The sequence below is a fragment of the Calypte anna genome, chromosome 5A (genome assembly GCF_003957555.1).
Source record: "Calypte anna isolate BGI_N300 chromosome 5A, bCalAnn1_v1.p, whole genome shotgun sequence".
Classification (NCBI taxonomy): Eukaryota; Metazoa; Chordata; class Aves; order Apodiformes; family Trochilidae; genus Calypte; species Calypte anna.
In genome coordinates, this window is record NC_044251.1 from 18567579 (window position 1) to 18593214 (window position 25636).

General features: G+C 38.3%; 1 protein-coding gene across 4 annotated transcripts; it reads right to left on the reverse strand.

The window, feature by feature from the left end:
* Positions 1–229: 229 nt before the first annotated feature.
* MBIP (MAP3K12 binding inhibitory protein 1) lies at positions 230–15811 on the reverse strand. 4 transcript variants are annotated; one of them, XM_030451952.1, is made up of 9 exons: positions 15632–15811; positions 11332–11451; positions 9360–9581; positions 9173–9269; positions 7664–7729; positions 5917–6069; positions 3694–3791; positions 2377–2415; positions 230–1225 (listed from the first exon to the last, which is right to left on the reverse strand). In XM_030451952.1, exons 1-9 carry the CDS (start codon positions 15749–15751, stop codon positions 1115–1117), a joined length of 1026 nt encoding a protein of 341 aa, XP_030307812.1. In that variant the 5' UTR covers positions 15752–15811; the 3' UTR covers positions 230–1114. The 4 variants fall into 4 exon arrangements, with proteins under 4 accessions (XP_030307812.1, XP_030307814.1, XP_030307813.1 ...); XM_030451954.1 differs by having other exon boundaries at positions 3697–3791; positions 15632–15762; XM_030451953.1 differs by having other exon boundaries at positions 230–1222; positions 15632–15762.
* Positions 15812–25636: the final 9825 nt, after the last annotated feature.

The following is a 25636-nucleotide window of genomic DNA, read 5'->3' on the forward strand; positions in this document are numbered from 1 at the left end:
GCAGTTGCTACAAAACTTGTTAGATAAGAACAGGGGATCACAGAAAATGCATATTTTTCAAAGTGCAAGACTGCACGCAGTGATGCTGTTCACAGTATCTGTCACAGAGATGGGTACAGGGACATCAACAGTATGACTGCTGTAAGCAGAGCAATTAACATAAGACTCCCTCTGTAACAGCTACTTCTAATTGAGAAAAAAGACAGAGACAGTAAATAAACTAGAGAACTAGTATAAATAGAAAATGCTTTATTCAGAAGAAACAAAATGAACAAAATGACACTTCAAGGTGGGGCTAAAGGTCTGACTTTAGTTAAAACTACATACCCAGCATCCATCCTTTGGGAATCATGGAAGCATGCATATGGAAGGAAGGAAATCTGGTGCCTTCTGGCATGCTCCTCAAAATCTCCCACAGAGTGATCATTAGAATATATTATATTTGTTAGCAGCATATGAATTCTGAATTCCTACAGGACACTGAGGAAGTGAAGAACACATATCTCTGTACACACAGGATTTCCATAAACATATTTAAAACAGAAATACAATTTGCTCTATTTCTAACAGATGTGAAAATAGTGACAAATATGGAAAAAAATGCAGGTTAGCATGCATACTGCAAGTTTGTTTTTTTTTCCTCTGACAGTTTACTTATGAGGAAGTACATTATTTGTCCTTTGTGAATTTTATTTCACAAGTCTATGCAATCTACTTACATTAAAAATATTGAAAAGATAGCTCTTTAGAATATTCAATCATCCTCTTTAGAATATTCAATAATCAAGAATTACATGTGAAATGTAGCATCTGTATGTGGGTTTAACACTCTCCACATACAAACAATGCTGCAATCCTCCTTTATAACAGAAGGGAATGGATTATTAGAATGCTATCCCTAAAACATTCTTAATTTTAAAGTAACTATCTCATTAATAAGACTGCTTTTAAATGAGTTCTTCTGAAGGCAAGCTTTCAGGATCACCCAAAAGGAGCTTATATGCCTGCTTTCTTTCATTGCTTAAGTCATCCCTGATGAATACTACTCAGGTCTATGGTTCAGGTACGTGTAAAGCGTGATGAGGACTCCGAAAAGACTCCGTCGTTTGTTTTTTTATCGAAGAAGCCGCTCTGCCCCCTTGGACTTGCTTTCTTTTGTTTTCCTCAGTAATGCCTGTTTTATAGAATTTATCTTTTCATCAAGTTCAGCCAACGAATAGTTCTGCTAAAAGAACAAAATAAAACCCACAATCATTTACATCTTGTAGCAGTAAAGAAGTGACCTAGCACTTGATACCCGAGATCATTGCTTATTGCATTAAATGACAGAAATACTTGTTAAGAATTTTCTGAGTCTAGTCTATGGCTATGTAAACTTGAAAGAAAAAAAAAAAAAAGAGTGAAAACTTAGAAGAAACTGACAGTCCTAATCATGGATGAATATATCCCTGCTGTTTTGATTAGGTACTTGTTAAAACTGTTCATTTAAAAAGAAAACAACAAAATCCTTTGATGTTAAAACCCTGGATGGGACTATCTATATCTTGTACAACTCAGCTTTAGAAGTGAAGGGCTTTTTCCTGCTATATCAATCTCCTTTGTGCCCACTTAACCTGACAATTTTTTTAATGTCTTCTTACACAAAGAACTGGTCATCATCCTTTTTATTAAAATATTTCACTCTATGAAGGATTTTTTTCTTCTGTAAACAAGCCTCCTTCCTCAGCCTCAGGAGGCTCCTCCATCCATCTGTCTCCAAGTGTGGTGGCTAGCACCAGACTGCGCTGCAGCTACAGTTTCACTTGTACCAAGAAATTCTCTTTTGTGACCTAAGTTACACAGTTAATGCATTCTCTAATGTGAAGGTAGCCTGAAAATGGTGTCTTACTGACTTAGGTGAATATCTGCTATAATGTCAAGTCGTCAAGTCTTTCTGTAATAACTTTGTTCAGTCAGCCATTTCTATTTGTATTGTCTTTTAGTAAAACAATAAGGTGAATAATAATTTTTAAAAATTAAAAAAATAACAACAAAAATCACACCACAAGACAAATGCAAAAGCCATCATGAGGAAGCTGATCAGAATTCAGCAATTGTCTGTTATGCCCAGTTTGATTAACATTATTAGAAATGTATTTGATTCCATTACCCTTCTAATCGGTAAAAACACTAACTAACCTACCCTACTACAGACTCTTCAAACTCAGTTCATTGTGACATGCATTCACTTTCTTTCTCCACATCCCTTTCTTTGCCAGCAAGCTATCCAATACCTATGCAGCTATTTCTAAGTTAGATATTTGCTTGGTAGAACTTCTGATTACTTTTCACTCAGAAAATCTAAACTTAAGGTAAACAAAAGTTAACAGCACTTACATGGGGAGGTTGAATCTTTCTCCTCTTGCCAGAACAGCTCTAAGGAAAAGACATCATCAAATCAGACTTAATGTTGCACTGACAGAGGGCCACAAGTAATTCTGTGACAAGTTGATGAGAATCTTTAAAGTACAGAAAGAACACTAACAGCCATTCAGTGGATTAAAGAAATCTTTTTTATAATTAATTGAACTTTGGATCATGAGAAATACTACTGAAGAGCAGGCAGAAGCTGTTGAAGCTTCTTCATGCTTGGCAGACAACAACCATCAACTTAACTTACACTTCCCTCAGACAAAACTAAAATCCAGCTTTTGAAACTAAATATTTTTGTCCCTAGAATTCTTCTGTATCCATGCCAATATTTATGAAAAATTTGGGGGAAAAAAAAGGTGATTATTGCACAACACTACTATTCCCAGATACATATTCGGCAGAAGATCCTAAAGAATCTTTCATGGAAATTTCAGCCTATGAAAGTGTATTCTTTAACTTCTGGCTTCCCATAACATGAAGAACAGCCTCACTAATAAAGAGTCTTACTGGTCTCCAACACAAACAAAAAAATTAAACCAAAAATTGTTAATATGTCTACTTGTTTTTAATTGCTGACTCTTCTTTGGCTGGTCTCAAGGGATATACATGAATTACAGAAAGACAGCAGTATGAGACACAGTCTTACTGTTACGTGGGGAAAGAAGAGCAATTTAACAGAAAATAAATTTCCACAGCCAAAGAAGAGAACTAATGTTTTCTTTGTCCTAACCTCCTTTGGTGTAGGAAGGATAAGGTTTACTATTCAGAAAGAGACAGAACTCTGCTTGAAGACTAGCAACAAAGAAACCAAAGTCATAGAATCACACAAACCAATTTTCACTCTCTCATCCTATAGGAAGTATAGACGTAGCTGATCTTTAGTAAGTAAATCATGTATAGGCCAAAGGATTTCAGATGATTTAAGCCACTATTGATTTGTATCAAGATCAAACCTTTCATCAATTAATTTTCTTGTCATGAGAAACACTTCAGATTTTAAGGCAGGGGGTGGTGATGGTAGGAGAAATCAGTCAAACTCAGGTGGCTGCAACATTCTTACATTCATTCCCCCCTCAAAAGTATTTTCTTTCAAATCAGAAATTAGGTAGAAATATAAACTTATATAGGTGGTCCACATGGAATACTACCATTACACCAAGCCACAGCTGTTTACCAAAAGCATCTGCAATGCTAAGTATTTTTTACTGTATATCAAAGATTTAAGCACGAAAGTCCCAAATGCATATAGGCATTCTAAAAGAAGCTGAGATAATTTCTTACTACAGATTGAAAATACTCAGGAGACAGTCCTTCCAGCTCAAGGATTTTATCTTCAAGCTTCTTAATTCTCTGATAAATGTCTCTTGGAACAGGACCACCTAAATACACCAATACAAATACAAAGAAATGAGGAAAAGTTCTTGAATAACTTTTTTAATTAAAGATTGCAAATTTGCAGGTGAATTCTTTGAGTCCAGCTACCAGTCAGTAGCTGAAGCAAAATGAGTGGATGAAATAATAAAAAGGAAGGAGATTTAATATGATACAGAATAAAACATGACTGATAAGCCAGTACATTCAGTCAAGGCAACAGACAACTTAATACAGGTGGTCAAAATATGTCTGGCAAGGTCCTTGGAACAACTAAGGATCACTTAAAATACTTGGTTACACCCCAAATGTTACCACTTCAAAACAGACAGCAGCATCGAGAGGGAGTATATAGGATGGTAGACCACATGTGAACTAAGCACTGATACTCAAGATCATTCTGAAGGAAACTTATTTCCACTTAGCATCAGAGGTCAGGGGACAGCAATAAGTTACACTTACAAACAACAGCATTTGCATGGCCACAGATAAGAGAAGCAAGGGTGGAAAAATGTTTGTGTGGAATGGAATAACAGCAAATAAAACCACCCAAGCCTCCCCCCAAAAAACAGACAAAAAAAACCCAGAAAACCTCACGAACACCACAAAATCAACAGCAATTGAAAAAAACACCTCAAACTATTTGCTGGCAGCTGCACCACAGCAGCTTGGGTTTGTTTTCCCATGTAAGAATAGAACTGACCAAAGTATCAGCCTTACAAACCATCCTATTAGTGATACATAATATTCTATAAACTGAAATACCTTTTTATTATTTTTTATTTATTTTTATTGTAACTATTGGCTATCCCAATCAAAATGGTAGTCTAATTCTGAACAGCAGTGATAACCAAGGCCTTTGCAAGCATTATTTCTTTTCTTTTCACCCATTTCCATTTATTTCTAGGTCTGTTAGGTAAGACAGTTCTGTTTGCCAAGCTACTGAAATAAGCACTAATGGGTTTTTTGCCATTCACCTATTTCCTCACTTCATAAAGACAATTTTGTGGGTAACTTCTCTCCTTCAGTTCTGCTCTCTACCCATCACTCAGCAGCTACTAATTAAATTGGCTAACCTCTCACTCTTTTTAATATTGTTGTCTTTTAATGTAGAGGGAAAAGAGCGGCACTAGTACTAGAAGAAACTGTTCTGAAAAACAGCAGGTGAGTCAAGAATAATTCTTTTGAATCACCAGAAACAAAAACTGATGAGCAGGTAGCTGAGGCATAACCTCCAAAGCTACTACATGTAACCTTAATGCTGGCCAGCACCTGCAAATGCTATTTCCATGCACAAAAAAACATATTCCATCTTATTTTTGAGACAGCTATACAGCTAAGCACCAAACTTTGAATGCTGCTTCAAGAGTATCTAGGAATATTCTACTCTACTTCCTGCCTGAGGACTTTAATCCAGTATGCATTCACAGAAATCTCATAATCTAGTCAATATTCACCATACTCTTAGAGAATGGAATGGCATCTATTTAGTATTCAAAAGACAAAAAACAGTCAGTGTGTGTCAGCACTGTTATGTGTAGAATATTTACTTCACTAGGTGAAGATCTCAGCTTCTGTTCTGTTTTGAAAATGCTTTACAGGAAAAACACAGATTCTTCCTTGATAGGTGCTTCATTGATTTATGTTCCAGAAAACTGGGGCTGGGGTGAGGAAAAAAACTACCTAGAAAAATTCAGTAGCCTATCCACACTCTGGTAAAGCAGATTCTCACCCAATTCAAGAATCATCCACCTTTAGGAAAAAGTGTCTTCTGGACTGATCTTATACCCAGCTCAAAAGGTGTCCATAAAGTAGAACTGAGTCCTAATCCCTTTTTTTTTTTTTTTTTTCTGTTCAGTTGGTGAAGGCAGGACTCCACTGGCAGTGGAGAACCCTTATCAGAGTGTTTTTAATCCCATTCTGAACTGCCTCTCACTTGCCACTGCATTAAGAGTACATGTACTAATTCAACATCCTAGTTTGGGTGCAAATCTGGGGTGACTGAACACATCAGTGAATCTACCTGCTGCTTTTCCAGCCTCAGTTTTTATAGATTTTACCAGTTTTAGTACAGTAATGGTACCTGTAGCAAGAGGTAGCACACCAATGTCAAAATAAAAACATGATACAAACCTGTTTGTAACCGTAAGTGTGTTTCAATGTTTTGCAACCTCTCCTCAACAGCTTGGTTTCCACAATCATGAATAGGTACACTGGCTTTGTGACTGGACCCATGTGCTACTTCAGTTCTAGTCTGAGGACCATATGTATTTACTACCCTAGAAACTAGGTAAAGAGAACACAAGTATAGAAAATGAAATATAAAATACATCTAACTAAAACAATCAAAATACTAAAATACGTTACTTTGTCTTAAATCATCTCCACACCAGTCTCTCATGTAAATGGTCCTACACATGTTAAGATTAAGGGATCAAGTGGCAGTATTTTCTTATTTTTGCATGAGTAACTAAACAAAACAAAAAAACCTAAGACTTTACATACACAAAATAAAAGAATTACTCATACACTCATGGAGAATGGCACTATCAAGACTTGGTCATCAGCTGCTGATAAACAGCAGCAAATCTAGTATTTATGTCAGCAGTTGCATATATGAGGTACTGGGAAGGTGAAGAAGAGGCCAGAGCTAAAATTACAGGAAGCATCATAAATACATGAAGAGGAGGGGAGATAAACAACTGGAAAAATGCTACGAATCTCAACGAGGAAGTTTTCTTCTCATTTTTGTTACTCAGGTAACAGCTTTAATGGCTCTTCAGTTGCTTCTATCTTTTTCCCCTGCTGAACCATCTCTTCATCAGACGATTTTGGGCACTTCTCTTTAAAAACTGTAATAATTTCTGAAGTCCTTCCTGATCAGACTACTGCAGCATACACATTCTTATTTAGTACTTCATGAAGGACACGTTACATGCTTGTTTCAGTTTATGCTGGTTTTATTTCTAATTCCTTTCTGTTATTCATGCTTTGGTTACAAATTGTTTGGGTTTTACCTATTTGAAGTGCAACTTTTCTTTTTCCTCTAATACACTTCTATTCAAGTTTCAAACTAGCACTCAGTTTAAAAAAGTGACTACTGAAAGAGGTTCTTATTGAAAGATTCTGATGTCAAACTTACTTCCACATCTCCCTCTAAAGCTCACCAGAATTATCCTCTGCTTGTATCTATCATGCTTCACAGTACTATTCAAAGTTTTTTCAGTTTCCTGAAGGAATGAATTCAAGTGGATATGTGAATACTACCACTCCCAAAAGTGGAAGAGAGGGTTGCTTTCATTCTCATTTTGGAGATTTTGTTTGTTCTTAAACACAGATCACCTGTGTACACCTATAAAGCAGTAGATGGACAAGCAATCTTTTATATATTCTGATGTTGGACAATCATTTTACACTATTTAATTCTTTCCAAAAGGTAGTGCAGTGGTAAGCTTGTTCCACAGCTGGTCCCTTCCCACAAACCTAGGTCTCAAAAATTCCACTGTGTCCCAAAACTATTTTCTAATTCAAAATACTTACAGACTACTGAAAAACATAAGATAAGGAACTGTCATTTATTAGTTGGACTGCCAGCTTCACCGTAGAAGAAAAGCCAAGAATTGTTCAGGAATATTCTCTCCTGCTTTATCTTTTGCATCCTTCCTTTCAGACAATGAAAATATGCAATTTTCTTTTGGCCTTCAGTGCAAAACTATCAGCTTAATGAAGCAGTAATGAGGCTGAAAATCTTTTGAGAAGCAAGCAAAGATATAAGTTTGCATTTTTTTGAGCACTCTTTAAAAAGCTTCTATGTCAAAAATTCATCATTGTGGTTCTATTTTGAAACTCATAATAAATTGCTAATAAAATAGTTGCTTACCCTTTATATGGCTTTTAAATCCAGGATAGGGTGTGAAAATTGCATCTGTTCTGGCACAGCTATTTTCTAAATAAACATTAATAATATAAAAAGTGAGGTTCTAATTATGTATTTATAATGTAAAATGTTCTAACTATCATTAGCTTCAAGGCCTTTGACAAATCCAACTACAGTTTTTCATACAATAAAGACATCAAATACTTCATCCAGTCTATAAACATTTCCTCATTGATATTTTCACACATTTGTATGGACCTATTGTTTTTAACTGGTCACTTATTTAATGTATGCAACTGCCCAGACGTATGTAAGTGTATATAAAGTTTACTGGATCAGGACTAAATTTCTTCCAATTTACATTTTGATTCCTGCTTTTCACTGTGCTTCTCTGTAACTTCTTTCTTTCTGGTATAGAAGTCTTTTCCCTGCTTACCACTGCTATGCTGGTTTTATGTATTTTCTTCTATTTTAGACTGGGTTTACTCATCAGCGTTCTTTTCTCACATTCCTGGATTTATTCTAATGCCTGTGATTCTTTAATTTGTTTAACCATAAAAGCCTACAGTACAGATCATCTTAGTTAATTTTCATATTTTAATCTCTGTTCATATACACAAAAGCTTTACACCTATTTTGCCCGAATGTACAAAAGAAGGTTTTATTAACATTTCTTCTGCACATAATTAGCAATTTCAGAAATTGTTATTTTACAATCTAGCATATTCTAATAGACTTCAGATGTCATTTTTGTTCCAACTAATATTCAAGGAGTTAAACTCTCTCCCCATAAAGCTTATGAACAATAAGCTTTGATCTCTAACAGCACTAAGTACTTCAAAGAGACAATGCACATCTGAGTTCACAGGTACTTTAAAAATGTCTCTGTTCTACTAATGAATATAAAAATATCTCCACCTTTTTTCATTTGAATACACAGTTACTGATCTTGTTAATGGTCTCCAGCCTACCAGATGGATTTAAGATTATTTGGTTACAGATGCGGTCAATTGTGCCAGCTGGTGCACACGAATAACATGAGTAATATTGGAAGGAAAAAGTTATTCTAGGTAGATAGTAATTCGAATTGATGGCAAAAAAAAACCTCTTTGTAATTTAACTAGCATTAAATTGACTTCAATTTCAATATGCAATAGGCAAGACATCTCTGAATGTCAATTCTGTTGACTTTGGAAGAAGCATCTCACTAAAACATGGGAACAATAGCTACAAAATCATCTGATTTAAGATCACAGTTCTTAAAATGAACACAGTAATAGTATCTGTATAGGATGCATTAAACACTGTCACCCAGTGACTACTTTCCTTCTTTGTCTGACATTTCCAGTGTACATGCAAGTTCTTAACTTCAAAACTAAGTTACTCTTTATAATAAAGTTCTGTTTAAATATAGAATAATGCTTTAAAAAACCCGACAAAACAAAACAACAACAACAAAAAACCAAAACAACTTAAATTGCTATGAAGATTAAAGTCTGGCTAGCCAGTTACCTTGATTACAATCAATAACATTGCAAAATTCCCTGACATTATTTTCATTGATCTCAGCTTGTTTCCTCTCGATGAAGGCCGATATCCGCCTGTCAATCTGCAGGTAATAAACATGATGACATATATCTATTTCATTCTTTAAAATTAAACTTTAGTAAGATCTTTATTTTTTAATTAAGTCACTTACTTCTGCTTTTCCAGCTTTAATTTGGACCACTTCTGGATCAAAATCAATATGAGGATCCTTCAGATCTCCCGAGTCATAACTTGCATACTTTTCTTCAGTCTGACAGTTACCGTCATAAAAATCTAAACTTGCTTCACAAGTCTGGCCTTCTGTTTTACCTGTAGGTTCAACATGGCCTATATTTTCCTCCTTAATCAATGACTGGAGTTTTTCTAAGAGAGGCTGAACAAAGAAAAAAGCACATTAGGGTTTAAAAAAAAACCAAAAACCAGGCAATCCCCCAAAGCATAAAGCCAATTACCATTATAATTTCTAAAACAGACCAACAGAAATAAATTTAGGTATTATCTGCCTCTGATGGAACACATGAATATATATTTAAATAAATTAATTAAAAAACAAAACAAAACAAAAAAACAGAAACCCCCATAATTCCAAATACTGTGAACACCATGATTCTGGCCTTTTCGACCTATTCCTTTTAGGGATGTTCTGCAATATTTCTGCAGAAATCGGCCTGCTACTCATCTGTTACTAGCTAAATCAAAGCTTCAAGCCTTGACACCAATGCCACTTAATTAACATGTCACTCAAATGCCTCCTCAGAACAGTCAGGCTTAGTATTTTTCCTCCTTAACATGAAAGCCAATGCTTTCACACTGTAAAGTATTCACTTGATCACCGCAGCGCTACATTCTCCACTTGAAACTGCAGTTGCCCAAGTGAATGAGAGAGAATGCAGACATGAAATATATAGGCCTTATCCTGAACACATGCTTTTCTTGACACGGTTGATTATCTACTTAGGACATGAAATTAAATGAGAATGCAATGACATCTGTAGCTGCGAAAGTAAATGCTTATTATTCTACTGCAATAACTCTTACACAAGAAGTAATAACAAAACCTCAGTACACCCACTTTTTAAATTTTTTACCAGGTTCATCTAGTCTGCATTTCACTGCTTATTTAGCTCTAGAAAATACTTTTTTTTTTTTTTACAGAGAACACAATTTTGAATGTTCACATTTCCTGAAATGGAATAAAAATCCTACTTATAGTGTCCTTAGCGTCCTTACAGTAGGATGTGACTTTTACTTGCTTTTATCTTGCACATTTTCTCTTTATTTATGACATCACAGATTTGGTAGATGTTGGGAAAACAAAAGATCTTTCTTTTATCTATAGATAAGGAAATACAGGAACTTTTTCCTCCTCTTAGTAGGACACTCTTGAAGTAATTCACAGACTAGCTGAAGAAAAAAACTAGTATTCAAATCCCAACCATTTACAGATGAACTATCAGGATCAAAACACTATTGAGTTACCAGCTGACAAACTGCTCACTCTCTCTGCCACGCAACTAAATTAGACATATTTTTGGCAGGGCTGGAAAGTTTCAAATAGTTAAAAGAAATTACAGTAATGCTGACTGGCTACTTGGCAAGATGAGACATTAATGTCAAAGAAATTACTCTTAAAAAAAAAAACCAAACAACCAACCCTACGCTGAAAATATATTTAATTGCAGTAAGACACTCCAGGATGTGTCATGCTGGGATAATGCCACTTCTTGAACCACTGAAAGCACTCCATGAGCCTCAAAACTCACCCAATGCATGGAATCATTATCATAGCATGACACACACCTGCCGTGTCTTATTGCTTAATTATAACCCACCATAGATGGAAATGTACCACATTTACAATGCAAGTCTAGAAATCAATGAGGCTGCATTTATTCAGCCTGCTCACATCCACTGGCTATTCCCACCACTAATCTGAAAAATCCCTAAGTTTAAGAACCTATGAAGCACAGTGGAATCCCAAGTGTATAATACTTCTGCATTCTTTTTCATTGGACACAGGAATGTAAGACTGAAATGACTGGAATATAGCATTTTATATAGTATAACCAGATTCAGTTGCTGATCACTTTTTTCAAGGCAAATGTGTCCAGTGAAATATTTACCTGCAAACATAAAATATGCTGCTGAAGTGCACAAAAGAGTACTGTTGGCTGAAGTGCAGATGTGCTTTGAAACTTGCTCCAATCAATTACAATTTTCACAATATCATCTCCAAGGTTAAGCTTCAAGAGGGCAAAAGAAACACAACAAAAATTACGTTGTTACTTTGTATTAACATTATGAAAGTATACAAGACTTTTACAGGACAATTATGCCCAATCTCACACAGACACCATTTTTACATGAACACACTGGAGAAGTTAGACATTAATTATAATTCAAGCAGCTATCATTTTCAAAGCAAGCTATTATTTATGCAGTATATTAAAAAAATTAAAATTACTTACTATCTCATCACACCTTCATTGTATTAATTTGATCTTTAACTTCAGTCAGTTCTCAATTAACTGTCATATGAAAACAATGCTCATGTTAATTGCTCAAATCTTGTAACAGTTGACAGAACCACCAAAAGGAATTAACAGGCACCCAGGACAGCAATCTCCTGTAAACTCATGTACTTTATACTGGGACATCCCAGGCTATCTATGCCTTGAAGACCAAGGCCTTGACATTGCACAATGCCACATTCTTGACATTTTTACTTGATGCTAATCCAAAGGGGCCTTTATATTCAAAGTGTTTTTAAAAATTATTTTTTTTTAAATCTCAAGCTTAAACAAACTCCAGACTAGACAGTGCCACTATCAAACCTGTTTCCAAAGCATGCTGTTTCCATTTATATTCATTTAGATCAAAATAACAATTGCCATAGTTTATTCTCTTTACCAAGAAATTGCCATATTTAATTCCCAAAGCAACAGAGAAACATACTAAATGAATCTATAGTTCTAGTAAAGGAACTATGTATCTTCTATAAGCTACAAATAAACTTTCATTTTCTAAAACAAAGTTGACTGTTAATAATCAGTAATGAACAATATAATATCACACTCACCTTTTTCGGTTTTATTATGCTAAAACTCTTCTTAAGATATTGAAATAATGATCACTTGAATTTCCAAAAGCCCAGAAAATTGTTCTCAACCAAGCAACCCATGAGTGATCCCCCAAATTCTAAATGCAGATAAAACCCGTGTTTAAATTCAAGAGGACCCTCAGGTATGCTGTAGGGGTGCTGAGACACAGAATTTCTGAGTCACATGTATTTGTATGTCCATATCTTACTCCTATTTATCAATTATAAGGAAAAGAGATCTCAGGCAGATGACAAAAGTGACCTTTAACATATGGTCTAAAGTTACCCAGGTTCCAGTGACATCAAGTGTTATGGATAAGAACACAGAATGCTCATCCATTCATTTCCTGAATCCATCACACAATGTACAAGGGAAGAGTGAGAGCTCACCACAAGAACACCTTCACCAGTCTGAAGGCAAAGCAGTGGATACTAAGTTGTTCTACATTAGTTCTAAACCACAGCATCGTCACAATTTTTATGTCAAGAACTGTAAGCCTGAGACTTCCTTCTTTAGGCAAACAGTCGTGAAATCCACTGTTAGATTCCAAATTACACAGCAAAGGAGGTGGTCTGACCAGATACAATGTATTTTCAGATAAGTTCCACATGAATGGTTATTCCTGTTTAGTACTTAACTACATGGGATGTAGGAAAAGTAATGTTTTAGGAAAAAACCAATTTTGAACACATTACAAAATCAAGAACATATTTAGACTTTAGTACTAAAGAATAAAACTAAGAATTAAGCCACTGTGCATATGTGATCACCTGGAGCATGTATTTCTTCCCAAAGTTTCTAGAGTAGTATCTGCAGTATGCTACATTGCAGTTCACTGACAGGGTAAGAAAGGCATAGATCTAAGTCACCATCATGAAACAAATCAGGAGTCCTACTGCAATTTTCCTTTCAAAAAGAATCAGCTGATGTGTGCCTTCATATCATAGAATGTGACACCTGTCCAGGTGGTTCCATGTACTTCTCACTTAGAATAATTCAGAGGACGGAGATATCTTAAACTCACAGACACTGCTTTTAAATGTAAGTAAAGAATAAACCCTTCCTGCATTACCAAACATGTTTCCAGCACAACAGAATTATTTTTCTCAGTGTTTCACATCCTTCTATCTATAAGAACTGTGACAAGCAGGTATATAAATTTTGTGATTTGGTAACTTCAAGGCCTTTGTATATTTACAAGACTACAGCCCTATTCTGTAGCAATTTACAAGGTCATAAGTCACTTCAGCCCTCTGAAATTGTCTCATGAAAGCCAATGACTATCACTTGGGGTTTAAGAACTTCTCATAAACAATCATATTGGTTTTGAGAACTGTTCTTGCCAAATGTCCTACTACGAACAGTGCAGCAAGTGACTGCTCTTATAAAAAACTGCTGTGCCAGAAACCATCCTGCTTTCAGGCCAGCCTGCTAGCATAAATCCAACTTAAACTACTATGGCAGACCCCAAACTGTGAAAGCTAATGATCTGTCACATGTTCACTCATCTCCATGAAAGGGAAATGGGGAATCAGTAGTTTTAGTCAAAAGTGCAAGATGGATTGATAAGAGTAAAACATCACCATTAAGTCTCCCAGAACTCAAGTGCTGGCAGACAAGAGCTTAACTCGACAACTGGAAACAGTCATGACTGAGAACTTAAAAGGGACTCCTGAGCTAAGGTGGAACAACCAGACCCCTACTTAGAGTTCAGTGCCGTGTACAGTAAAATGTGTTTGCTGTCATGGAAAGAATACACTCCCAACACTAATGAAGACAATTTTACTCTGTACCATAACTCCAGTTACATGCTAGACATACAGCACCCTTTGGAAAACAAGTAAGCTACTGAAGAAGATAGAGAGAAAATAAGAGTGTTTAATATAGTTTTGAAAACAACTGATTAAACTTGCCAGGAGCACCCTAGTTAAGAACTTAGAAGACTTTCCCTGTGATCTTTTTTGTGTTTTTCATAAATGTAAGAGTTCAACATTTCGTTCATGTTCATGCCATAAGAACATGAGTATGAACAACAAAACTGAATCTGGATAAAATGACAGTCACCAGTTCTTCAGAATTGTCACCAGGAGGAATTATGGGATATTCTGTCCTCAATACAGTTTTCCTGTCTCAGTAACCCTTCTGAATCAGAGGTCATCATCAAGTTATTCATAACAGCACTTCTATTGAAAAATTGGGGTAGTTTTTAATCACTTTTGAGACAGGAAGACTGAGACTCTTGCTTGACAGCACCTGAATTTTCAGGCCCTCAATTTTGGATACTTTTGTTTGAAAAGAGAGACCACTACTAGCAGACCTAGAGTTCACAAGCAAATATAATACACAATTCTATTCAGACGAGAGAGGAAATGCTCTAAAAAATAATTTCAGATCACTCAGCAGCTACTACTAAACTGCCTTGTTATATAACTGAGACCATTTCTCAATATTTTTGTAATATAAACATATATTAAACTACATTATCTCCCACAGATATCACTCATCAAACTGCTGTCTAATATCAGAAACAAGCACATGCTTCTACTGCTTTGACAGAACCACATATATGCTCCTAAAGTGGAAAAGGAACCAATCTGTAAATTATTTATGGTAATAATTAAGTTGTTAGTAAAATCTTCACCTGATAAGGGCTTCCCACCACTACCATAACATCTGTTAAATAATTCATAGCCATTACTAAGCCTAAAGTAGGTGTTTCAACTTAAGTACCAGCAGAGCTGCTTTAAAAATTCTGACCCACTGCGATGCACTGTGTGCTTTATAGTATATTCTTACCAAGGCAAACTTCAAGATCCTGACCGTTTTTATTTATTTATTTATTTATGCACAGCAAGCTTTTAGTAGCTTTTCAATTCAGAATCATTAACTGTTAAAATACAGCAATTAGGCAGATTGCGATTTCTCATGGGAGAAATAATCCATCAAAGTACAGTGACACGAGATCTCCCGTCACTAAGAGGCAGAGGCACGGCCACAACCCAGCGATGCGGCAGCAGGACACGGACTCCGGGGCTGCCCAGGCCAGGAGAGAAGCAGCCGGCACCGCCAGCCCCCAGCCCTGCAGCAGTTTCACGGCTCCCGCAGCCCGGCGGGAACAACCTCCAAAAGCGAGGCGGCTCCCCTGGCTGCAGCGAGCTTCTCTTCTCCCCGGCGCTGGGCGCCAGAAGAGCCCCAGAAGGGCCCTGCAGGCCGGGGAGAGCAGGAGCACGCCCTGCCCGGGTACTCAAACCAGGGCGAGGCGGGAGAGGCGCGGCGACCACTGCGCCAGCTCAGCCCTGCCCGCTTCCCGCCCTGCACTCACCTGCCCCACCAGCCCGGCCAGGGAGCGCAGGGCGCTGCTCGCCACCTCCGAGGCCGCAGGGTCGGCGCTGATCTCCGGAGCGTGGCCGCCCGACTGGAGCGGGCTGGGCGCCGCCGCCATGACACCAAGCCCGCCCGACTACCTCCCTGCCGGCGCTCCGCGATGACGAAAGCCTCGTGTGACTGCGCCCGTTGGCTCCGCCCCCGAAGGCTGACGGGCAGGCGCAGCAGCCAATCGCGGGCTACGCTCTCCAGGCAGGGGCGGGGCCGTTCCCGTTACCGGGAACCCGTTCCCGTTACCGGGGTGGCTCCACCGGGGGTCTCGGTGGTTTGGGGCTGCTCCGGTCCAGCGCGTACGAGCGGCCACTCGGGGTAGCTTCGTGGCTGTAGCAGCAGGGCTCGGGTGGGGGAGGCAGCCTCAGGCCTGGGTGTCCCGGCCAGGCTCCCCTGGCTGTCTGGGTTTGGGTGCTGTGGTGCGGAGGGCTCTCCCGTGCAGTACCCAGCTCTCCAGCGGGGCGAGCAGCTCCATTTACCCAGCCTGAGGAAACGGCTCAGCTTTTGCTCCTTTCCGGGGCCTCTCTGGGACCCGAAGCTTTTCTCAGCTCAGGTCCGGTGTAGCAGTCGGTGCCGCACAGACGCTGTGTAGGCCCCCGGCCAGGCTTTGAACCCTGTACTGCAGCAGCTCCTGCGGCGCGTCCTTTCCCCACCAGGGCACCTGCCCCCCTCAGCCTTTTCTGTGACCCCTGGCTCTTTCCCGTCCTTCAGCAGCCTCCAGGGAGCTGTCAGTGGGGGCATACGGCATATACATGGCATATTGCTTATAGGAGCGCTCATTCGTAAAGGAAAATACAGTAAATACAGCAAATAAATCAGATTACTGGACTTGTTTCAAGTGTATTTTTCTGGTTATACTTTTCTTGTATTCATATGTGCTTCTCTTCAAAGCTTTGATTCTTCTGGTTACAGTAATATTTTTTTCATTAGACCACAAGTAACAAGTTTGTCAGAGTACTCTGATTATAGGATTGCAAAACTGTATTTCCTTTGAGGAAGTCTGCTCGATTTCTTATATAGGACAATGGGAATACTGACAAAGAATTTCTACCAGATCTTTCATTTGATACCCTAATTTTGGTCTTCATACTTCTGTTCCCATGCACACCTAGTATTTTTAATTCCATTGGGAAATGGTAAGTGCTGTTGTGTATACAAATGCTAAAGAATTCTTAAATAAAAGTCAGAATTATAGAATCATAGTGGTTGGGAAGGACCCTCAAGATCACCGAGTTCAGCTGTCAGTCCTTCACCACCTTAACCACTAAATCATCCAAAGCATCACATCTACCCATTTTTTAAATACCTCCAGGGATGGCAACTCCACCACCTCCATGGGCAGCCTGTTCTAATGCTTCACCATTTTTGGTGAAGACTTTTTTCCTAATACCCAATCTGAACCTCCCCTGGCACAACTTGAACCCATCACCTCTTGCCCTATCACTACTCAGGGGGGAGAAGAGGCCAACACCCACCTCACTACAGCCTCCTTTCAGGTAGATGCTGAGGGCAATGAGGTCTCCCCTCATCATCCTCTTCTCCAGACTCCACAGCCCCAGCTCCTCCAGCCTCTCCTCACAAGACCTGTTCTCCAGACCCCTCATTGGCCTCACTGCCCTTCCCTTCCCCTTCCCTCTCCAGAACCTCAATGTCCTTCCTATACTGTGGTGCCCAGAACTGCACACAGTACTCAGGGTACAGCCTCACCAAGGCTGAGTACAAGGGTAAGGTCACCTCCCTGGTCCTGCTGGTCACACTGCTCCTGATGCAGGCCAGGATGCCATTGGCCTTCTTGGCCACCTGGGCACACTGCTGGCTCATGTTCAGCTGCTGTCAACCAGCATCCTCCAGGTCCCTCTCTGCTGGGCAGCTCTCCAGCCACTCGTCCCCAAGCCTGGAGCACTGCTGGGGGTTGTTCTAAGTGCCTGACATTTGGCCTTGTTGAAACTGCTGTTGAAACTATTAAAACACACTTCTTGCCTTGGCCCCTCCATCAAGCCTGTCCAGATCCCTCTGCAGAGCAGAGGATCCCTTCCCTCAAGCAGATGGACACTTACACCCAGCTTAGTGTCATCTGCAAACTTACTGAAGGAGCACCGTATCCCCTCAACCAAGTCATCAATAAAGATATTAAACAGCAGCTCCAGCACTGAACCTGGGGAGACACCACTCATGACATTAAAAAAAAAACCCAAAACCCATAAATAATAACATAAAAATGTCAAAAGGCAGATTAATTTATTAGACATGTTTTGGGGAGTACCTTAAAGGCAATCCTCTCAAAAGTATCCAGACAAAACTTGCCAATTTAGTGAAAATAAATCCCACTAAACTGAAGATTCTGTGTTTCCAATCAGCAATCAACTTAAATATTTGAGAAAACTCAAGCAGAGAATGTTCTGCTCAGTTCCAGAGGAAAATTATTCATAAGGGAGTTCAGTGCTAATGATATTTCATGGAGAGCTGTGTTTTACAATATCTTATCTAAGGTGAGCTAGATGGCACTTGGCTGGATTCAGAATGTGAGAACCACTCTTTGGATTAAGAAATGCTTACTGCAATTGTGTTCCTGAGGGGGAAGCTTTGAAATATAGAGAAATATACTTAATTCTTGCTGTCCTGGTTTGGGCCAGGATAAAGATGATTTTCTGTCTTGTACTTTTGCTTTTAGCTAAGTCTCTTGTAAGTAGTTGCACTTGCTGATATTAACAGCAAGTTTCTCAGACAGTGTGTGCTTCTAGGATTGATAACACTTGATGTTTATAGTTACTGCTAAAGACTGGTATGCAGAGCCAAGGACACTGCTCAGCTCTGAGGAAAACATTTTACTGTCCAGGAGGATAAAGAGGTCCCATCTGAGCCCTCCTTTGGGGAGGAACAGACAAGATAGATGCCAGAATTGACCAAACAGAGTATTCCATCCCATATACGTCACACTCAGTATAAATTTGAGGCATCACGAGGGCCGAGCCAGATCTTTTCCGGATTTCCAGATTTCCAGACTTCTGGATTTCTTGATTTCCCTTCTTCCCTTCCTTCACCCGGCATCCTGGAAGGATCCCGTCCATTCGTCTGCCTGTGGTCCTGATCCGTGCCAGCCCATATCTGTGTGTTCCTGCCTCCGGTTCCCGACTGCTGCTGACTCCAGGAGTCCAGCCTGGACTTTCCCAGGGCTGCCCTGCAGCCTCAGTGGTGACGTGAGAGTTACTGGGGGAAAGGAGGGAGGAATGTGGTTTCCATTTTCCTGTATATTTGTATATATTTAGTAATTTTACCTATTTATCATTACTGTTTCATTAAAGTTGTGTAGTTTAGTTTCCAACCCATAAGTCTCTCTCCCTTATTCTCTCTCCTTTCTTTATCAAGGAGGAGAGAGACATTAATATAGAGCGTCTGTTATTTGGTTTAATTGCCGGGCCAGTGTTAAACCGTGACACTTGCAAAGATACTTAGGTTTTGCAAATGACAAGATTTTGAACACATACACAGAACATAATAGATAATTACAAATAGTAATTAAAAAAAGTGACATTCTAGTTTGTATTTCTGGCCCACAGTGCTAATTCCAGCTCCTGGATTTGCTGTTTCAGCCTTGCCTGCCTCGTGCAGTTTTATCTCTGGACAGGCAGCTAAATTGACTGCAGAATGTAATAATCTCATTTGGATCAAACCAGGAGGCTTTCAAGAATAAAGGAAACTATAATCTCCTTTCCCCCACCAGCACTATAACACTGAATAAACATGGAAGTAATTTGCTGACCTGAACAGAATATAGAGCAGAGCTGTAACACCCTGGCACTAATTGCTGCTTCTCAGTGTCAGAGGAGGCAATTTGCCCTGGTGGAAGCTCCAGTGACCTGCATAGACAGATCAAGTCTAGGCATCTGAACTAAGTTGTAACTTCAAGTGGTGAATGCCCAACTACCTGTTAATTCCAGTTCTGGAAAAGGCAGTGTTCCTGGGCTGATGGAGCAGGGAAATGCCTACTTTAGCAATAGCTGGTTGTGGCTTTATAGTTAAGAGACCTGAGATCTTTGTTTTGGAGCCTTCTTGTTTTGACCTTCTTCCTGATGACTGCAAATGTCTTCTTTAACAGAGACAGTGATGATTCCTATTGGTAAAGAGGGCACAGATTTTTGTCCTACTTTTCACTATCTCAGGCAGCCTTGATCTGTCTTGCAGCTGCTCTCTGAATAAATTTGGTGTCATCTGAAATTTCACAGATTAAACTATGCAATATGTTATGCAAGCCTGAGAAGACCAGAAATAATCCAAGTGATTTAAGAGATTAGAAAAATAAGAAGATGTGAAAATATGGGGAGAAAAGCACAAATACAGCTAAGGCAAAATATGTTAAACATTCATATCTAATGGAAGAGGCACACCAGAATGTTGCCAAAGGATGGTATATGCTCACTGCATGTAGTGTACAGCACAAATAAAACACTTGTGATTTCCTCTGGCAGTAAAGCCACAGTAACTCCAGGCCTCCCATAGAAATAGAAGAGGCATACTCATTAAAATTGGTGATACAATAAAATATTGGAACCCTTCATTGCTGAAGAGTAATTTGGAGAGTATTTGTAGAAAACTGGCAACACGTGGGCTTCCAGAGGTAAAAGACACCATTTTAGAAAGAGGGACCAGAAGATTCAAATATGTGTAACTTATCAGTAATGGCCATTTTCAGATATTTTAATGTGGCTACAAAGGGAAGGAATAATCTGGGACTGCTTTCAACATTCAGGGGTAGAATTATCATGATAAGATTGAATCCTTTGCAGCTTTTATCCTGAAATAGATCCTTGAGGAGTAAAAAAGCCTCTCCTACCAAAAGTGCTTTGAGAAAAGTAAATGCAAACCCAGTAAGTCCTTTGATAGCAAATACAGATGTTTGGCTGAAAATGATTTTAAAATGAAAAGGATTATCTTTTCGTTTTGGACTACTATTCCTTTTTATTTGGTTTATAAAATGATAAGCACCTCATTCCAACACTACATGCCTTTAAACACTTTAAAATCAGGGTAAACTTTAATACATTTACAAAACTTGTGTTTGCTAATCATTATTACTAGGACTATTTCTTCTATTAAATGTTAATTAACATTTGAACTCACACTTTAATTTAACTAACCAGCACCCAAAGAAAGGTGGGCACTTTACAGAATATACCAGTGGCTGAGGTTTGTTATACTAAAGAGTGAAGTGCTGAGCTAAGGATCCTCTGCAATGTATAAGCAGATTTTTCTCCTGAATTGAAAAGCTCATGCTGTGTACTTCTGCTGATGTCAGCTATAGTGCATGGAAAGGCAAAAGAGACAACACTTCAGAAAGAAATTAAACTGAAACCATTTTGAGCTTCAACGATGAAAACAATGCCCTGAATTCTGCCCAGAGCCAAAGGCAAATGGCACATCTTGTCACTGATGTAAATATTGTTTTCCTTAGTATTCAGATTATCAGTGCTGCTTTAAATTATCTCAGGTTATAAATAAAAATAGATAGTATTTGACCTATTGGATTAAAATCAAATAAGATATAACAAGTCCCCCACCAAAATAAAAGTTTTCTATTTATTTTTCAAAGCATTAATGTCAGAAGAAAAGCACTTCACTTCTGTTGCTACCTGGGTACCTAGGAAAAACCATTGCTTTGAGGTTATGGGTGCTCATTCAACAAGATGCTTAAACTGGTGCCTAATTTTAAGCATTAGCTCAGCCAAAAAAACTCAGCCCCCTTCCTAAAATGCAGCCATATGCTTAATAATTTCATCAAATAATCATTCTGAATTGTAAATCTAATTCTCTAATAGGAGCTGCATTCCTTTAAAGCAAATGTCTCTGCTGACCTTTTGGTGTTTCTCTCACTGTATCAAAATTTTAAAAGCCCTCCTCAGACTGCAATGCAATGGCATTTGTAGGAAATGTTTTGTGGGAAATACAGCTGTGATGTAATTGCCTATAAAGAAAAGAAAAAAAAAACTTGACTTACTTTCATTATTATTTTCCATGTCTTTGTTTAGTAACTTACACCATATTAATGTTTTATCTGCCTGTCTGCCCCAACTTTCTCGCTGCAGTCTGCAAATAAGATTAGCATCCTCTGCACAAAATTCTTTAGTTCAGCTATAGAATTTGGGATCAAGAGCTGACCTCTGCAAGGTCCAGCTCACCTGCTTTTCTTAGAAGTCAGTGAACTATTATTATAACTGGTCTGTGTTCACAAATTTTAGGCTTCTGTAATTATTTTGAAAGGTTTGGTTATAAACCTCCTTTCTGTTATTTCCCTTTGAGACTACCACATGTAAATGTAGGTATCTCATAGACTAAGGTGTCTTTGCTCACAGTTTCTTGTCTATAAATTGTTAGCAAGTTGACACAAACATTGTGAAATTAAACACTCATAACTAAAGATAGTCTAAAAATTAATAATTTTCCACTGCATTAATATGTACATGCTGCACATATTATATATTTAACTTAGGTTTAATGGGATACTTGAAATTCTATATTTAACAGAGAAACAGGAATGTAGCCCGTTTACTTCAGAGAAACTTCAACTTTTGGGATTCCTTGATTGCTGAGTGCTTGATTTTAAAAGCTGTAGTTTGCATCTTTATTAGTATAATTTAACTATTATTTAAAAAGAAATAATAATGGTGTGTGCTTAGGAATGTTTAAAATATGGCTCTTCAGCTGTGCTATATACAAGCTTTTCACACAGCTTAGCTGGGAGCTAATTTAAATTTACTTCCTGCTTCAGCAGTTTAGCTTATAAATTTATATACCCCCAGTAGCTGGACACTTAACATCTAACAGACCACATTTGTCATTTTTTGTCCAGTCAGTCATTCAGTATCCTCCTTTGACTTCAGGAACCAGATCCAGATCTGCTTTAGATACAAGATTCCTGGACTGATAGTTGAAATTAGGGGCCTGTGTTATGTAGTTGAGTTGAGCTTCTCAAAATAGCCTTAAGGGGTTAAGATATCCATATTCCAAAGTAAGATAGGTACATAAATCCTCCAGCTTCCTCTGGATATGCCACCTGCAGTATCCTTCAACTTCTACCTCTATACTGAGTAAATACATAATGCCCTTTTTGGAAATAAAGTAACTATGAAGTTATTTGAACGATCCCCATTATGTTTTAGTAAACAGACAAAACAAAAGATCACACTCATCTTTACATTGTCAGTATTTTTGTAATGCAGAAAAGGCATTTGCTAATAGGGAATATGGAGGCTTTGACATCTTGGGTCCCAATCCTTCACTGAAGCTGGTCATGCACCTGCTTACTTTGTGCACAAATCATTCTAATGAATTCTAAAGGACTATTCATGTGCATAAAGCTAAGCCTGTGTGCAAAAGCCTTTGCAAGACTGGGCCTAGGTTGTAAGTTTGATAATGACCTGGGGCTGATTCAACAGAGAACAAGCTGTCCTTTTTAAATGTTGAGAAGTGTAACTCCAGCTCAGCTGCACAGGTATGGGCAGTGCTACGAAAACTTGTAGTAACAGAACTCTTAAAACTGACCAAGAAGAAAAATTACTCAGGGATTATAGATTTTTTTTAATTTACATTTTATAGTACTGCATTTTACCTTAATTTTTGTAGTTATTTGTTTCAGCTTGATTTCATTATGGCTATGAATTTCATTTGAGTAACTTCATTGCAGGAGCTCAGACACTTTTCCTGTTTTAAAATAATATATATTTTTATATATAGCCTGTATGAAAGAGTAGATTTGGTTAGAGAATTATAATTGTGAGAAATTATAACTGTGGTCTTTGGAATGTTTTTGCCTTACAAGAAGGCAAGACATCAGCACTGTTTATTAAAGAAGTGTCCAGAAGAGCTTACCATACTTTCTTGTTCACACCCTGCCATCATATTCTGGCTTCTGCTACAAGTGCTTTATGCTGCACTGCAGTTCTCAAAGCCAGGGCATCACCTGCAGGAGCCTCTCAACAACATCAGGGCAATTCCAGTAATGTGATGCATCGCCTGAAACCTTTTTCTAGACATTGCTTCCAAAAGTGCCTTCCATCAAGACTTTCCATAGATTTGATAGTTTTTTTTTTCCCATGTGTTTAACATTAAACATACAGACAGTGCTACCAAAATCACCTTGAAAAATCAATGAGATATTAGGTCAGTGGAAACTGACTTCCTGCTAGGGAGTAGGGATTTTGCCATTTAATGTGCTGGCTGTATGAAGTAGGCATATTTATGCACCATTAGAAAAGAGATACATTTTCTTTTGCATATAGCTAACAGTTGCCTTATTATAGGCTATTCACTGCTAAAACGATCACTCTACTTAAGTGCCCTCTAGGTAAGTGAGACTGACTATGAAATGTCATTTGTTTGTTAGGGTCACTAAGATAAAGATAAAAATTAAGCATAGAGGCTTTGTCCTGCAGCGTTCAGTCATCCAGGGCTGGTCAGTCAAAAAATTCCAGTTTCCTTAGTTAAAGGATAAATTAAATCATCTCAGCTGGGGGAAGAAGTGAGCAGATTAAGCATGGGAAAAAACCATACCAAAGGTGCAGTGGGTGCCGGTGATAGTTCTGAGACCACCACTGCTGGCTTTGTTCTGGCTGTTGGCCTTGGGAATGTGACAGATCTTTTGCTTGGTTTGATGCAGGAAAAAGAATGAAGATGGTACCTCTCCTTTGCCACTTTTAAAAGTTATTCTTACTATTTAAATGAAGATTAAAGTTATGGAGTTGGAGTGAGTATTTTGCTGTTTTATAATTTAGCAGTTCAGCCTGAAGTTTCCTTTATGTTCTTTCTGTTTTTACGCAGGCAGCCTAGAAGATGGACATCTGACAGGCCACAATAGACTGCTCCTTTCCCAGGTATCTCCTGCTTGTTTCCTTTATCTGTGAATAGGAAATGGCTTAAAGGCACCTGTGTTATGAAGGTCCCAGGGGCAGCTGCCTGACTAGTGAATGCCTGATTATGTGTTAACATGCTTTGTCAGATATTGGCAGAATCTGTTCTCTTCTTTTGCCTTTTCAGCAAGGGTACCATTGACAGACTGGCTACCCATTTATAGAAATGTTGTCCATCAAACTGTGAGGAAGGACAATGGTGTTTTTCTGTGGCCAGTGACTGTGGGAAACTTTTCTTTGGCTATTCAGGCAATTTTTGTAGCTTGCTCTGAAGAGGAGAGACTGATGAGTGCAAAAAGTACAATTAAGCAAAGCCAGACTTCAATTGAAGGCTGTAGTGTAGTCTGCTGTTCTCATTTTTTTATTTGGAAAAAAATCTATGGGTTTTCACATTGCTGTGTGGCATTCAGCGGGGGGCTATTACAATCCTAAATTTTTTTTCTAGACCACCTAATTCTAAGTAAAAATTAAATGTAATGAGAGCCACTTGGAGTTCTGAATATTTTAAAGCATAATTCCCACAGAAGGGATTCGACCTAAACTGCGGAGAGCATCAGTTGGCTAATTATAGCTGCATTTTATATTACAGCAGGTGTCAGATGCAGTCATCTCAATAAAGTCCACATAATACTCTGGAAAATAACAAAAGCTTTTCTTTGAATATGGGTACTAATTTCTGCTAGGTGTCATAGGAGCTCTGATACTTCTTATTGGCGTTAACAAGAGCACTGCAGCACTCAAACATGCTTTTTGCTTAGGATGAATTGATACTGTAAAGCACTTGCTACTCAGCCTTGGCAGATGTCAGTAGTTAATACTAGTGTTGCAGAGGATGGTATATAATGCAAAGAGTCTTATGTAAATACTTTCAGATGATAGGCTGTTTTTGAGACTGAGTGTGAGCTGTGCACCAACTTACTTAATGAAAGCTAAATAGACAACAGCAGGATAAGGGTATTTCCTTCAGTTTCTATCCTATTTTAAGGCATCTGCAAGTAAAGGGCAGATGGGAAGGCAGTAAACTAGCTGAATGAAAACATTAAACTTAATTA

Bases quoted from the DNA above. Each gene is read 5' to 3' on its own strand.
- MBIP (XM_030451952.1), bottom strand. From the start codon at position 15,751: ATGGCGGCGGCGCCCAGCCCGCTCCAGTCGGGCGGCCACGCTCCGGAG. The intron at 11,452-15,631 runs GTGAGTGCAGGG...GCCCTCTTGAAG, and splicing joins TGGCCGGGCTGGTGGGGCAG to CTTAACCTTGGAGATGATAT. The intron at 7,730-9,172 runs GTAACTGGCTAG...ATGTTTATTTAG, and splicing joins TGTTATTGATTGTAATCAAG to AAAATAGCTGTGCCAGAACA.